Source organism: Xenopus laevis, chromosome 1L (assembly GCF_017654675.1).
Source record: "Xenopus laevis strain J_2021 chromosome 1L, Xenopus_laevis_v10.1, whole genome shotgun sequence".
In the NCBI taxonomy this organism is placed as follows: domain Eukaryota; kingdom Metazoa; phylum Chordata; class Amphibia; order Anura; family Pipidae; genus Xenopus; species Xenopus laevis.
The window spans coordinates 124,347,554-124,361,067 of NC_054371.1; the positions used below are offsets into that span (position 1 = coordinate 124,347,554).

The 13,514-nt window shown below is 40.6% G+C and overlaps 2 protein-coding genes across 2 annotated transcripts; both read left to right on the forward strand.

The window, feature by feature from the left end:
• Positions 1-4,007: 4,007 nt before the first annotated feature.
• Positions 4,008-9,424, forward strand: thap1.L (THAP domain containing, apoptosis associated protein 1 L homeolog). Its single transcript, NM_001095023.2, has 3 exons — positions 4,008-4,282; positions 6,105-6,300; positions 8,466-9,424. Exons 1-3 carry the CDS (start codon positions 4,212-4,214, stop codon positions 8,874-8,876), a joined length of 678 nt encoding a protein of 225 aa, NP_001088492.1. The 5' UTR covers positions 4,008-4,211; the 3' UTR covers positions 8,877-9,424.
• A 747-nt stretch (positions 9,425-10,171) lies between these two features.
• LOC121393796 lies at positions 10,172-12,260 on the forward strand. The gene is made up of 2 exons (XM_041563317.1): positions 10,172-10,903; positions 10,991-12,260. The coding sequence occupies exons 1-2, from the start codon at positions 10,857-10,859 to the stop codon at positions 12,258-12,260; spliced, it is 1,317 nt and encodes a 438-aa protein (XP_041419251.1). The 5' UTR covers positions 10,172-10,856.
• Positions 12,261-13,514: the final 1,254 nt, after the last annotated feature.

The following is a 13,514-nucleotide window of genomic DNA, read 5'->3' on the forward strand; positions in this document are numbered from 1 at the left end:
ATATGCTAATAAAGTAAGATATGTGGAACAAAAGATGAATGACTAGAACCTGTGAGCAACATTCAGAAGTAAAAGGAGTTGAGGAGCAACACTAGCATGAAAAATGTTCTTGGGGTGCCAAAAAAAGTGCTGTGATTGGCCATTTGGTAGCCCTTATGTGGATTGTCAACCTCTGTTTGGCAGTGAACCTGATTTTTATGAAACCAAAACTTGCCTCCAAGCCTGGAATTCAAAAATAAGCACCTGCTTTGAGGCCACTGGGAGCAACATCCAAGGGGTTGGAGAGCAACATGTTGCTCACGAGTCACTGGTTGGGGATCACTGGACTAGAGTAAAGCTTATCTGCCTGTGCATGGGGACATTCCAACGGGCCTCCCCGACTGATATCTGGGCAAAAATTGGTCCTCGTGTGTCACTGGCCTTAAATGTAATAGTGTAGCGCTGGATTTATGCAAGGGGTATGTACTTTTTGCATGTGTTTCCTCTGGGTAATGTTTCCTTAATTGGCTTCTGATGAAATCAACCATAGTATGTGTGAATGTGATAGGGACCTTAGATTGTAAGCGCCTCTGGTGCAGGGACTGATGGGAATCGGTTTAAAAAACTGCATAAATGTGAAAGTGCTATATAAATAACAAAACTAAAATAAATAGGCTAACTACTGTACCTTTTATTCCCTAGCTGTGTTAAATATAGCCCAGTGATGCCCTAACACTGGCTTGTTCTTGCCGGGATTTGGCCCAAATGTCAATAAGCTGTTGTCTGCTCTCTAAATCATGACAAAAAGGGGGTGGGTGGGTTTGGGGAGTTAGACTGAAGGTCTATGCTGGTGTTAGATATCACTGAACTGTATCCCTCTTACAAGCTAAGGGGGCTCGGCCCAAAAGGGCATCCAGATCCAAATAAAAGACTGTATTCAGTGAGAAAAGAGTTTATCACATGAAAACTCATGGGCAACATTCAATAAAACAGGAAGTGAATTTGGAGAAAAGTTTTTCCACCTCGAATTGAATCTTGTTTTCACGTGATAAACCATGAATTAACCTTTTTCTCAGTGAATTGAATCTGGCACAAAGTCTGAAGATAAACTTAAGGGCAGTGGCCAACAGGGAGATTTGTCACCCAAAATTATTTATGCAAGACTGTGGGCAACAAATCTTCCCTGAAAATGCATCCTAATTGGAAATAACTAAAATCACTGGCGGTAAAAGCAACTGAAGTTTCCACCCGAGGCAACTTTGGAAGAACAAAGCAGTGTGTTAGCTTTACCACCGCCGTTTCCAAAGGAGATGCGTTTTCTCCTGCTGTTTTGCATTTTTATCGAGGGTGACAAATCTCCCTGGTCGCCCACTGCCCTAATAGTAAATGTGCTCTGGTCACTCTGCAAAGTACTTAAAAAGGACTGACACCCAGGCATAAAAAGCTGTATAATAAAATTCCTTTACGAATTAAACATAAAACCATTTTTAATTAAAACATCCATACCTGTCATAGAAGTATATACAAACCTCAGCTGTCAATCAAGAATTGCTTACCAAGCATGTATGTGTCAGGCAATTACTTTCCCTTTCATTCTACACTTCCTAGGTTCCCCTTCCACCTCGCTGTGTAATTGTGTAGCCAGTGTACGGGCATGTGCATCAGGTCCCCCATTCTGGTGCATAAACAAGATTTGGGAATGATACAATGCTTGCCTTAATAACACTGTCCACAAAATGGTGTATGCCTGCTTGCTGTTATTGTGTCATTCCAAGACTGAAGGCAACAAGATTTAAAGGAAACATCATTTTTATAGCATAAGTAGTTTATTTTGCTCAGCAAACACAGTAGAAAATAATTTCAAATTATTTCATATGATGTCATGTCCCCCTTTAAAAAGTTTTTGTAACTCTCAAGTGTTGCACTTGGCAGGTCTTACAGTATGATATGCCAATAAGTTTTAGAGGGATTTGGCTTGTGATGTATACTATATTCACTAATATAATGTAAATAACAAAGTCAAGAACAAAGGAAACTCAGGATTCCAACTAAAACTGACCTAATATTGTAATTTGGTTATACAGATATTTTGGTAGTTAAACAATGATTCCCAGGGGGCTAACCCAAGGCATAATTTTTGCAGCAATCCAACAGAAGCCATAATCTTGATTCATTGTTAAGTGCTGCAAAAAGGTATTATGCAATGTTTTAGAGAGAATGTTTAGCAAGATGGGCCAGAAATCCGATACAATGTTTGAAACTGGCAGCAATCTTAACTGCATAGTTTTTAAAATCATAGCATATGTTCTGTTGCAGAGCTTTATAGAAATAATGATTGCAGATTACTACAATGACCATAAGGCTTTGAGATAAAGGATTGCTGATATTGTCTGTCCATACACAAAAAGAGTTGAGACACTCGCGTCAGCGCCCCTGGTTGCCAGGGGCGGCAAAAATGCCGTTCCTGGTAACCGAGAGCCGAATTTCCGTTTTTCAACCCGGAAATTTGGTTCTTCTAGTACAGAATACACAATTGTGCTTCCTGCACTAGCACCGTGGACCACCCCCGACCCCCTCCGGTGCTGAAAAGGTGAGTGCTGTGAGCAGGGGTGGGGGACAGCAAAAGGAAGGTCACCTCAGGCGGCTGAATGGCCAGGATCACCCCTGATTGGAAAGCACCAAGAAAAGAGTTCCCTAACCAAGGATACAGGCTGAGTAATTTTATACAAGCCATTCAACAGTGACTTAACTTTTAATATTATTTTGAGATATGTGCTGCATTATTTCTTGTAACAAACAGGTTCCAATGAGGCATAATTAATATTATGGCCATATTGGTTACACAGCACCCAATCATTGGGCAGAGCTTTCATTCACACAGTGGATCTTACAATCTACACAGTGGAGCTTACAATCCAATTTCTCTACTACCTCTACACAGTGCCAAGGCTGACTTCATTAACATACCTCCCAACATTTTGGAAATAGGGAGAGAAAAAAGTTGGTGCGCCTAGCCCATTTTTGTGGCCACACCCCCATAATTACCAAGTTCATTTTACAAAATTTGGCAGGTTATGAAAGTTTGAACATATTTCTGTGTTTTTTTCAGTTATTAGTTTTGCTAATGAAGGTGACTTGCCCTTTAAGCTGTGAGTTTAACATTTGCCAAGGGATCTGCTATCTTATATTGTTACAATTACTTATTTGCTTATCTTGAAATTGTTGCAAAAGTATCTTTTCAGCTGCTGTGGCTGTTCTGGGCTCTCTGCCAAAAGCCAATTAAGTTAGAAGCATTGTTTCTTTTTCTGGCTGTTCAGTGCAGAGAAAAACTGAACTTTTCAGTACAAATGAGGGACTGTGGGTTGAGCTGTCAAAAGAGGGACTGTCCCTCTAAAAATGGGACAGTTGGGAGGTGTGCATTGAGTCGATTAACCTGTTTTTGCTAAGTTAAAATACACTGCAACTAAATAAATATAAAGATATCTGAACAGACCTAGGAGATCTATGACCATATAAAGGGACAAAGTCGTAAGCCCCTACTTTCTCCACAGTCCTTGCTACTCAACCTGATAAAAGTTTTTTTAAAAAAATTAAATTAAAGAGATACTGACACCAGAAATTAAACTCTTATTTACATCTATTATAAAATTGCATTTGCAAATACCATTACTGCCTGATGGCCCATGTTCCTGTATGAGGTGGAACAGTCAGGTTAGAAACTTCAACAATTTACAGAAATAATCCTCTCAGCAAAAACGATCAAGCACGACCTATAGGTAACTTTTAATGTACATTCATATTTTAAAAAGTCGTTTTTTAGTGCGAGTCTCACTTTAAGGCCCACATACACTTTCACTCACATCTACTTTTTTAGTACAGAAACATAAAGCAACCCAGGCTACCTAAATCAATTACTACGTAAAAACAAGACTAGGCGGAGCAAACATTCCACCACGTGGTACACACTAGCGAATAGGAATCCACCTCACTCTCAGCGAATGTGACGCCAACCTGAAGCGATGTCAGCCATCTTGGACCCGGGAGGAGCGCAATTCACCAACACTCTCTGCAAAATTACTGTAAATTAATTAGGTACCGCTCGCCACCCAATAGCCAGCGAAATATCATATCGAGAAACGTAAGCAGCCTTCGGAAAACCCTTTGTGTTTTTCAAGGCGCAATAAGGCGGGCGGCACCGTCAGTATCTAAAGAAACTGGGCGCGCCACGCAACATGGTGCAATCGTGCTCAGCTTACGGTTGCAAGAATCGCTACGATAAAGATAAACCCATCTCCTTTCACAAGTGAGTGTATTTGTGCGCTTTGCCAGGCAATATTTAGCTGGATCGTATTCCCGGTCCCCTGAAAGCGAGAAACGCATGCGCGAACTTCGATGCTTGTTCTAACGCTAGGCTTTGCCGATACCACGTGATACAGGCTGAGGGTGCGCGGCCTTCACTTGTGTAAAACAGTGTGTGAGTGGCATCCACTTATTGGGGTTGTTGTGAAGTAAATAGAGCCAAAGTCGGGCAGAATAACTTTCTTTAAGCTTGATTGTATCATACCAAATGAGTAAATGTAACGCTTGAGTTTTGAAAGGCAAAAGAAGCGTCATTCACGGACTCGGTCCATATTTTGCTTATACGCATTAACATTTATAGGGGACAGGCTGGACTGCAGCAATATCAGGGCAGCCACTTTTTCTGCAAAACAGTGCATCCTCCTGTTAGGGCTGGACTCCATGAGCTTTTTTTCTCCTGATTGGCGGCCAGCGACGGACAGAGTCGCAGGCGTCACGATACAAGTGGACGAAAAGTCGCAGGTAAAAACGACACGGTCAGACTGTCGGATGAAGACGCTGCTTTCTGCGTTTTTGTGCGTCGGATGTACGTGCGACTTTGCCTTCAGTCCAATTGTATGTTGACTGCAACTCCCTCCTGCCGGTTTTGTCGCGGGCGCCGATCCAACGAAAAATGCTTGCGGAGTCCAGCCCTTAAAGAGAGAGAAATATACAGGAATGGGACCTGTTATCCTGAATTCTCGGGACTTTGGGGTTCTCCGGATAAGGGGTCCTTCTGTAATTTGGATCTTCATACCTTAAATCAGCAATAATTAATTTAAACATTAATTAAGCCCCAACAGGATTGTTTTCACTCCAAAAAATTAATGAATTATATCTTAGTATCAAGTACAAGGAAATAATGTTGTAATTTGGAGCTTTTGGGATAACGGGTTTTAAGATAACAGATCCCATAGCTGTATGGGTTACTATGACCACTTTGCTACTTTAAAGTTGGGCTTTTATATAATACTCCTCAGGCCTGGATTTTGGGCTTGGGCGCCCCAGGCCGCTTAGTCCTACCAACCTCTCAACGCTGGAGTGCGTGTATGTGCCGAAACACAGGGGATTACGTATATAGGAGTACACCAGGAGTACTCAGTGCGCTTAGGTTGTGGCTGGATTGCATGCTGCCCCTAAGATCTTGCCGTCCTAGGCCCGGGCCTTTGTAGTGAGGCCACAAAGGCCCGGGCCTAGGACGGCAAGATCTTAGGGGTGGCATGCCGTCCAGCCAAAACCATACCTCCAGTATGGCTAATTTTCAAATAACGAAGGCCCCTGCTTTAGACCAGAAGGCGGCCTAGAGGCTGCATTCAACCCTTCATTGTGGAAGGTACTGTATTGTGCTAGTAACCAACAGTCTTTTTGATTTATCAGAGCCCAAATATGAAGCCCTTAACATTTAAGATGTTGCTTAACACTGTAAACATGAAGTACAAGAGGGGTATAATCAACCAGACCTCAGTTGAAAAAAATGCTGCTTAAAAAAAGTTTTATTAAAAAAAAAAGGATTACATCTTATTGTGTTGCAAAAAGCCTGATGCATTTTGTGCCCCTCCTGGGCATTTAATCATAGGCGTGGTGTGGTTGCTCAGCACTGACTTAGACTGTTCTAGATTCTGCAAAGCTATGTAGCAAAGATCTAATTTAAATATAAACCTTTCAGTATTTGCATACATATTTGGCTTTATATGTTGGTTAATTCCTCTACAGAGTTCTGCCGCTTTAATTGTTGTTCTTTTGCATACAGTGTAAATGTGCTTTTTTTTTTTTTTTGGCCCCAATAGGTTTCCCCTGAAACGTCCGCTACTCTGCAAGAAATGGGAAGCTGCTGTACGAAGAGCTGAGTTTAAACCAACAAAGTACAGTAGCATTTGCTCTGACCATTTTTCAGCCGATTGTTTTAAAAGAGAGTGCAACAATAAACTTCTTAAGGATAATGCTGTGCCAACAATATTTGCACATATGGAAATAAAGAAAAAGGTAAGAAAATCAAGGAACGCTTTCCAAAACTGATCAAATTTACAGAGATAAATCGTGGTGATGTTTCAAAGATTTTCAAGCACTTAATAACATAAACCTGCAATAAATCTAGGATCTTTCATCTTTTGCAATCTTATACTAACATCTTCCTCCCTCTCAACTCTTGCACACACACAACATTCATATACCAATATATGACTTAAAACATGCCGACATCCACATGCCACTGATACTACTGCTGCATACTTGATAAGATTTCCATAGTCGCACCCAAAGAGATATACACCAGAAATTAAACCTTTCTAGCATATATCATAACATTTTATTTAACATTTTGCCATAAAAATATTTGCCTCATACTTTTACATTACCTATGTTATCCTCCATATTCCTCTATGAGAGGTTAAATATATTTGTGTAGCAGTAGTCCATTAGCTTTAGAAACTCTGAGGCCAAAGGCAGACAGAGCGTTGGTTCCACTGCTTTTAGCCTGTGTATTTCAGGCAGAGAGTAAGCAGATCTTTTTCAAAATAAACAATCCAGCAGATCAACCTCATTGTGTGTGATACCAGCACTTCCACAAACTTTTCCCAGCAGCAGTGTCTCTATCTACCTGACTTTACAGGTCACACACAATCCTCCCACTGGAGTCTCTACAAAATAAAACAAAGGTGATGTGCCCCACAACTCACTTGTCCTCAACATATTTTGCGCAGGTGTGCCCTTAAATTGACATACCCCCCCATTCAAACACACACACTCTTCCATTCCTATGACATGCTTCTCCTTTAACACTTTGCTCTCCCTTATAGACGCCATACAAATGAACACAGAAGTAAACTAATATGCAAACACACACATATGAACGTCTCATCAATTAGTTTTCGTCTGTATCTCTCATATATTTTGCTATCATTTTTTTCCTGCTTGATTTCCTTTAACCATTCCTTCTCCTGTGTCATTCCAAGGGTTGAAATGTATATGAGTCTAGCTGTAGATCAGCATCTGAGGCTGGAGCCATTATTAAACTGTACTTGCTAATAAATATAAAAATGTCTGTTCTTCTGCCCAGCCCCTCTCACTGTGTAGAAAAAAAAAACTTCTCTTCTGCACACTTTTCAAACCCCTGTGTGCAGGTCAGAATTACAAATTATTTGTCTTCCCACAAAATTCTTTGTGCGCACTACAATTAATTGCTTCATAATTTAGAGGGACAGTGCCACCATCTCAGCTATTGAAGTGCTATTACAACTTGAAAAAAATACACTTTCTGGTTCAGGAATTTAATTTTATATTGTAGAGTGAATTATTTGCAGTGTAAACAGTGTAATTTAGAAACAAAAACTTCATCATAAAAATCATGACCGAATCCCTTTAACCAAAAGTAATCTTGTTGGAGCAGGCTCCTTTTCAGTTTCATTTTTTATTGGTGCAAATCTGCACTATAAATCTGTTGTGTTCAGTACAATAAGTTTCAGGTTGTTCTTTTTATGTCATTCTTTTTAATAAATAATCTTAGTCATTTCACTTTGTGCATCCCAACTTGCGTTCTTCAAGTAAAGGCTTGCAAGTATAATTAATAGCATTTGAAGGAGCTGCAGTCTGGGTTACATTACAGTTAATTAACTTCCCACACTGGTTTATATATAGAAACCAGGTAAGAAAGGTGCATATTAGACTTCAACAGCTTTTTGTTCCAGACCACACCTATATGAGCCTCTGCTCTGTAAGATTGTTTGCTCCATGAATGTCAGTTAGACTCTGCTAGTTGTAATTCACTGGCTTGATTATCACATAATGTGGAAATATATTAAGAAAGTTGCCTTGGGCACAAAGGCACCTTATGAAATGTTATCAGATTATGTAATCACTGCAGTTGTTGTCAGAAAGAGGGGGAAAACAACAAAGAGAGAGAAATTAAAAGTAAGAGATGACATTAAGTCATAGTGAGTGGAGGAAAAAAATCTAATTGCTGATTGGTTGTTGTGGGCAACATCACTGTTAATGCTTCACTCCACTTTATACACAGCATGATAAATATGCCCCATAGTCTGTGTTTGGAATGCTTTTCTCTTTACAGTGAGGTATGCACTTAAATCTCTGTACAGTGCCACAGAATATGTAAATGCTTTGTAAATTAATATATATTATTATTTTTCCCATAGAGTGGAAAAGCTGTTAAAAAAGAGCAACTGCCAGCTGAACCTGAACCAGTCCCTGCTGTTCCTGAAATAGACCCTGCTATTGGATTGCTACTCCCTCCTCTGTATACACCAAGTCACATTGCAGTCATTTGTGACCACAATTATACAGTGGAAGATACAGTTCATCAGAGGAGAAGGATACAGCAGCTTGAAGAACAAGTTGACAAACTCAGGAAAAAGCTGAAGATCGCTAACCAAAAGTGTCGAAGGCAGGAGCGGAGTCTGGAAAAACTAGAGAGAGAGGTTTCTGAATATAGGGAAGCCAAGGGATCTGGCTACGTTATCTTCCCTGGTAATTATTATGAAGTCTTAAACGAAAATGAATACAAAGAACTGACTCCAGAAATAACATATAAGGAAATTATTCTGTAACTTTATTACCAATATGACATTAAACGAGTCAATTCCAGAAACCTATACAGTATAGAGTGAACTTCTTTTTTTACTATAATTGCTTTGCTACAATGTCCCTGCTTATTTTAATACAACATGCTTCTAACTTGTGTTTTCTATTAACCAAATCTTTACTATCAATATTTTCAAATCTAGCCAAAAGGACATTTTGAGTATGGAATTATTAAAAGCGAAATCTCTCTTTATAGTAAAATAGAGCAAATTCTTCTGAATTTCGAGTTTGTTTTTGTATTGTTAAATCTGATGTTAATCTGTTGGATCTCATTTCAAGCTGCTGTTGTGAACATCACATCAGTATATATGTATATACTATTATATGTTAAGTTTATTTTCAGTTTTTGGAAATGTAATATTAAAAAGATTTCTGTAAGACAAAGCAATTGCTATTATATGTCTGTGAAATTGATTTGCCATGAAGGCCTCCAACAGCATCTTTGCATGCCTTATTTTCCTTTAGCCAGTTAATGTCTATAAAAAAATAAATAAATCTGATAACTGTCAAACAATATCATGCTTTATGTCTTTTTCTTTCAAACCAGAACCTGTTAGATACTTACATAATTTGAAATTCATACTAAAAAAGATATTTTGCCAAATTCTATGAATTTCAAATTTCCGCTTTCTTGGGTTTTTTTAAGTGGAAAGTGACAATATGACATTCAAAACATGTCAGGCATAGTTTATTCTCTTCAATAATCTAGTCTTCATCTCCAGTAAATCTCTGTTTTGGACTCCACAAGCTCTTTTCCTCCATCTTTCACACTTTTTTAATGAATACTGTCTCGAACGACATTCATGCCTGCTTAGCTGCCCTACAATTGTCCAATTGTCTGTGCACCATTTTGGGCACATTTACAAAGGTGTTTAGAATATTTCTGGGCAAAAACAGGTGTAAATATTGATGTAAAAAATGAGTATTTATATGCAGTTTTTTCCTTATGTGTGAATTAATACTGATCAGAGTATTTACAAAGGTGTTTTTTCATTAAACAATCGGTTTACCTTCCAAACGCTGTTTTCATTGCAGCTGTTTTCAAAACACTAATAGATTTTTCTTTCTCTTAATTATTTTAAGTGTTTTTCTATGGCTTAAATGTATCTGCTTTCTGTGTTTTCTAGGTTATCGTTTTATTTTTTTAAAATTCCGAGTTTTTTTTTATCAAAGGTCAAATGTTAGGGGGTTAATTATTAAAAATCAAATTGTGTTTTCCACACGAAAATTCAAGGTTATTTTTTTTGGTGAAAACTCACATTTCCTAGTCACCCATGGCAGCCATTCACCAATGGGTTAAATCCACTCACCAGGCCAATGGACAGGATCCTCCCCAAGCAATTAAAAGCGCCCGCCCCCTTATACTCACTGTCTTTTTTTCCTGTCCACGGGCTGATGGTGCAGGTGGATTATTCCCAGCAGTAAGGGGGCTCTCTGCTCTCTCTCTCGGTTCCCCCTTACAGTTGCTGAGGTCCCAGTAGCTCCCCCTGAGTTGGGGTTAGCAAGGGAGGGACCAGGCGTTTGCATGGAGGCATCCTGTGTCCAGCCGTACCTCCCGTAGTATGCGGGTTAGGGAGGCGAAGGAGGTGTTGCGCAGTGTGGCGCCGAAACCGGAAGTGACGTCACAACGACCGCGAGAGTTTCCTACACTGGGCTGGATGCGGAGCGCCGTATGGGCGGAAGTACCTCAGGCGCCATTTTGGAATCTGGCAGCATGGCGAACCGGAAGTGCGGGTTTTCGCGCCTGAGATGCGCCAAACAGTATTTTAGTGCGTTCAGGTAGGCAGGGATGCCCTTCTTTAATAGTCTCTTTACTACTTGTGACGCTGGGTCCTGCAGGAGCCTGTTATTCTGCTGATACAGGTATGTGCAGTAGTATTATGCTGCCAGGATATTTTTGTTTGTCCAGGAGATAGACTAAAAGTTTGTTTTTATGCAGCACCTCTATGGAGTCGGGAATGCCGGGCAAACCACCTCACCCCAAAGGGAAAAGGTGAGACGTATCCTAATGCCTGTGTGCTAAGAGAGAGAGAGAATCATGCAGGAGGTTAATATTTGTTTTTTCTATATAATTACACAGCCTTCCTGCCACTGAGAAGAAAGACAAAACGCCAGAAAAGGCTACGTCAGTTCAAGCTCCAGGAGAACCAGGAGTGTCAGCTTCTCTTGAAAATCAAGCTTTTGCTGAATCTTTGGCTGCGGTCATTAAGCAAGCGGTGGTGCAAGGTTTTCAGGAAGTAGCAACTTCTAAAAAGAGGGCAAGACATGGTTACTCCAGACAAATAGATTCCCTTTCTGAGGTTTCGGAGGGAGAACTTTCAGAAGATTCAGAATTAGATTCTCCTTTAGGTTCGGAAGAAGGGGAGATTGACATGGAGGAGGACTCCAATTTTGATCTGGCAGTGATCGAGCCTCTGATAAAAGCAGTTAGGCAGACTCTGACCTTCCCCATGGAACCTGCCAAATTATCTTCAGCTGATAAGTTGTTCCCGTCTCTGAAGAAGAGGTCGGTATGCTTTCCAGTTCACGCCTCAATTAAAGATATTATTATGGCAGAATGGAAAAAAACAGAAAAAAGACCTCAGATTGCAGGAAAATTTCTTAAGAAATATCCATTTGCAGAAGAGGATTCGAAATTTTGGGATTCATCCCCTAAGGTGGATGCAGCGGTTGTGAGACTGGCAAGAAAGACCACCTTACCGGTGGATGATGCGGCAGCTTTCAGAGAACCGATGGAGAAAAAGATGGAATTTAATCTTAAAAAATCTTTTGGAGCAGCAGGGGCAGCCTGTAGACCGGCAGTGGCGCTTACTTCAGTTTCGCGAGCCTTAAAAGTGTGGCTAGCTGAGGTAGAAGAAGCAATCACGTCTAATGTAAAAAGACCTAAAGTGTTGGAAATGCTGGCTGACTGTAAGTTGGCAGTTGATTTTATGTCAGAAGCTTCTATTGATCTAGTCCACTTTATGGCAAGATCTATGGCACTGTCGGTGGCAGCAAGGAGAGCGTTGTGGCTTAAACCTTGGGCAGCAGATGCAGCCTCGAAATCCAACTTATGCCAACTACCATTTGAGGGAGAAATGTTGTTTGGAGAGAGATTGGATTCAATCATCAAGAAAGTATCTGGAGGAAAAAGTGTGTTCCTTCCTCAGGAAGGAAGAAACAAAAGGATGAGGTTTGATACATCTTTTCACAGAGAGAAGGAGAGATCATTTAGAACATCCAAACAATATAAGCCAGGGAAAGAATTTAACAGACAGTCGTCTTGGAGATCGGGCCGTCAAAGCTCAAGAGGCAATTTCAGGAGATCGAGAGGTTTCTCCACCTCAGGCTCAACGGCTCAGCAGCAATGAGGGTGTCTTGGCTCAGACGAAAGTAGGAGGCAGATTGGCGCTATTCGCTCAGGTCTGGGCCAGAAACATTCAGGATCGCTGGGTATGCGATACAATAGAAAGAGGTTTTTGTTTAGAGTTTTCAAGAATTCCCAAAGAAGATTATTTTGTAACTTCATCCTTGCAAGAGTCAGAAGAAGCGCAAGGTCTGTTCCAGGAGTACATGGATCAGCTATTTGCTTCCGAGGCAATAGAAGTCGTTCCTCCTTTCGAACAAAGAAGGGGGTTTTATTCAAGATTGTTCCTAGTGAAGAAGGCTTCAGGCGCTATGAGGCCAGTATTAGACATGAGGAGGCTAAACAAATTTCTACAAAAAAAGAAATTCAAGATGGAGTCCCTAGCATCAGTGATACAGGCGATCTCGGTTGGGGATTGGCTCACCAACATCGACTTGAAGGATGCGTATTTTCATGTGCCAATTTGTCAGGACCACAGAAAGTTTCTGAGGTTCGAAGTGGGAGGGGTACATGTGCAATTCAAATGTCTCCCATTTGGCCTGTCGCAATCCCCAAGAGTGTTCACAAAGATTTTGGTGACATTAATAGCCGAGTTAAGGAAGGAAGGAATTTCAGTCTTTCATTACTTAGACGATATTCTGGTAACGGCAGGAACAAAGAGAGAGGCAGAGATTCAAACAACGAGGGTGTTGGAATCGCTAGAGCTACACGGCTGGATAGTGAATTTGGAAAAGAGCAGTCTAGTTCCATCAAAGTCTCTCGTCTTTTTAGGGGCTCTTTTCCAGACACAAAGGAATTTGGTAAGTCTTCCTCTTCTAAAACAAAGGAAGATTATTCAGGCGATAGAAGACTTCAGAAGTCAGGAAGTAGTCTCAGTGCGCCAGTGTTTGAAGATCATGGGATTGATGTCTTCAACAATCCAGATCGTAAAATGGTCAAGGTGGCATTCAAGACCATTACAAAATTTTGTGCTCAGGAAAGTAAAAAATCCTCAAGAAAACCTACGAGAAAAGTTGGTTCTGTCTCAAGAATTAAAAAACGTCCTAAATTGGTGGTGTGTTCCAGAGAATTTGGGAAGAGGTACCCCACTAGAGGAGCCAGACTGGATAACAGTTACAACAGATGCATCAGGAGTCGGCTGGGGAGCCTACATAGGAGATGTATGCGTTCAAGGTTCTTGGGAGTTAAGTCACGTCTCCTCAAATGTCATAGAGTTAAAGGCAATAAAAGAGGCGCTTTTAGCCTTGGCAGACCATCT

What these genes read in the sequence shown, in the direction of transcription:
- LOC121393796 (XM_041563317.1), top strand. Translation starts at nt 10,857, where the DNA reads ATGGAGTCGGGAATGCCGGGCAAACCACCTCACCCCAAAGGGAAAAG. An exon ending in CCTCACCCCAAAGGGAAAAG is followed by an intron (nt 10,904 to 10,990) that starts GTGAGACGTATC and finishes ATAATTACACAG; the next exon opens with CCTTCCTGCCACTGAGAAGA.
- thap1.L (NM_001095023.2), top strand. Translation starts at nt 4,212, where the DNA reads ATGGTGCAATCGTGCTCAGCTTACGGTTGCAAGAATCGCTACGATAAA. An exon ending in AAACCCATCTCCTTTCACAA is followed by an intron (nt 4,283 to 6,104) that starts GTGAGTGTATTT and finishes TGGCCCCAATAG; the next exon opens with GTTTCCCCTGAAACGTCCGC. An exon ending in ATATGGAAATAAAGAAAAAG is followed by an intron (nt 6,301 to 8,465) that starts GTAAGAAAATCA and finishes TTTTTCCCATAG; the next exon opens with AGTGGAAAAGCTGTTAAAAA.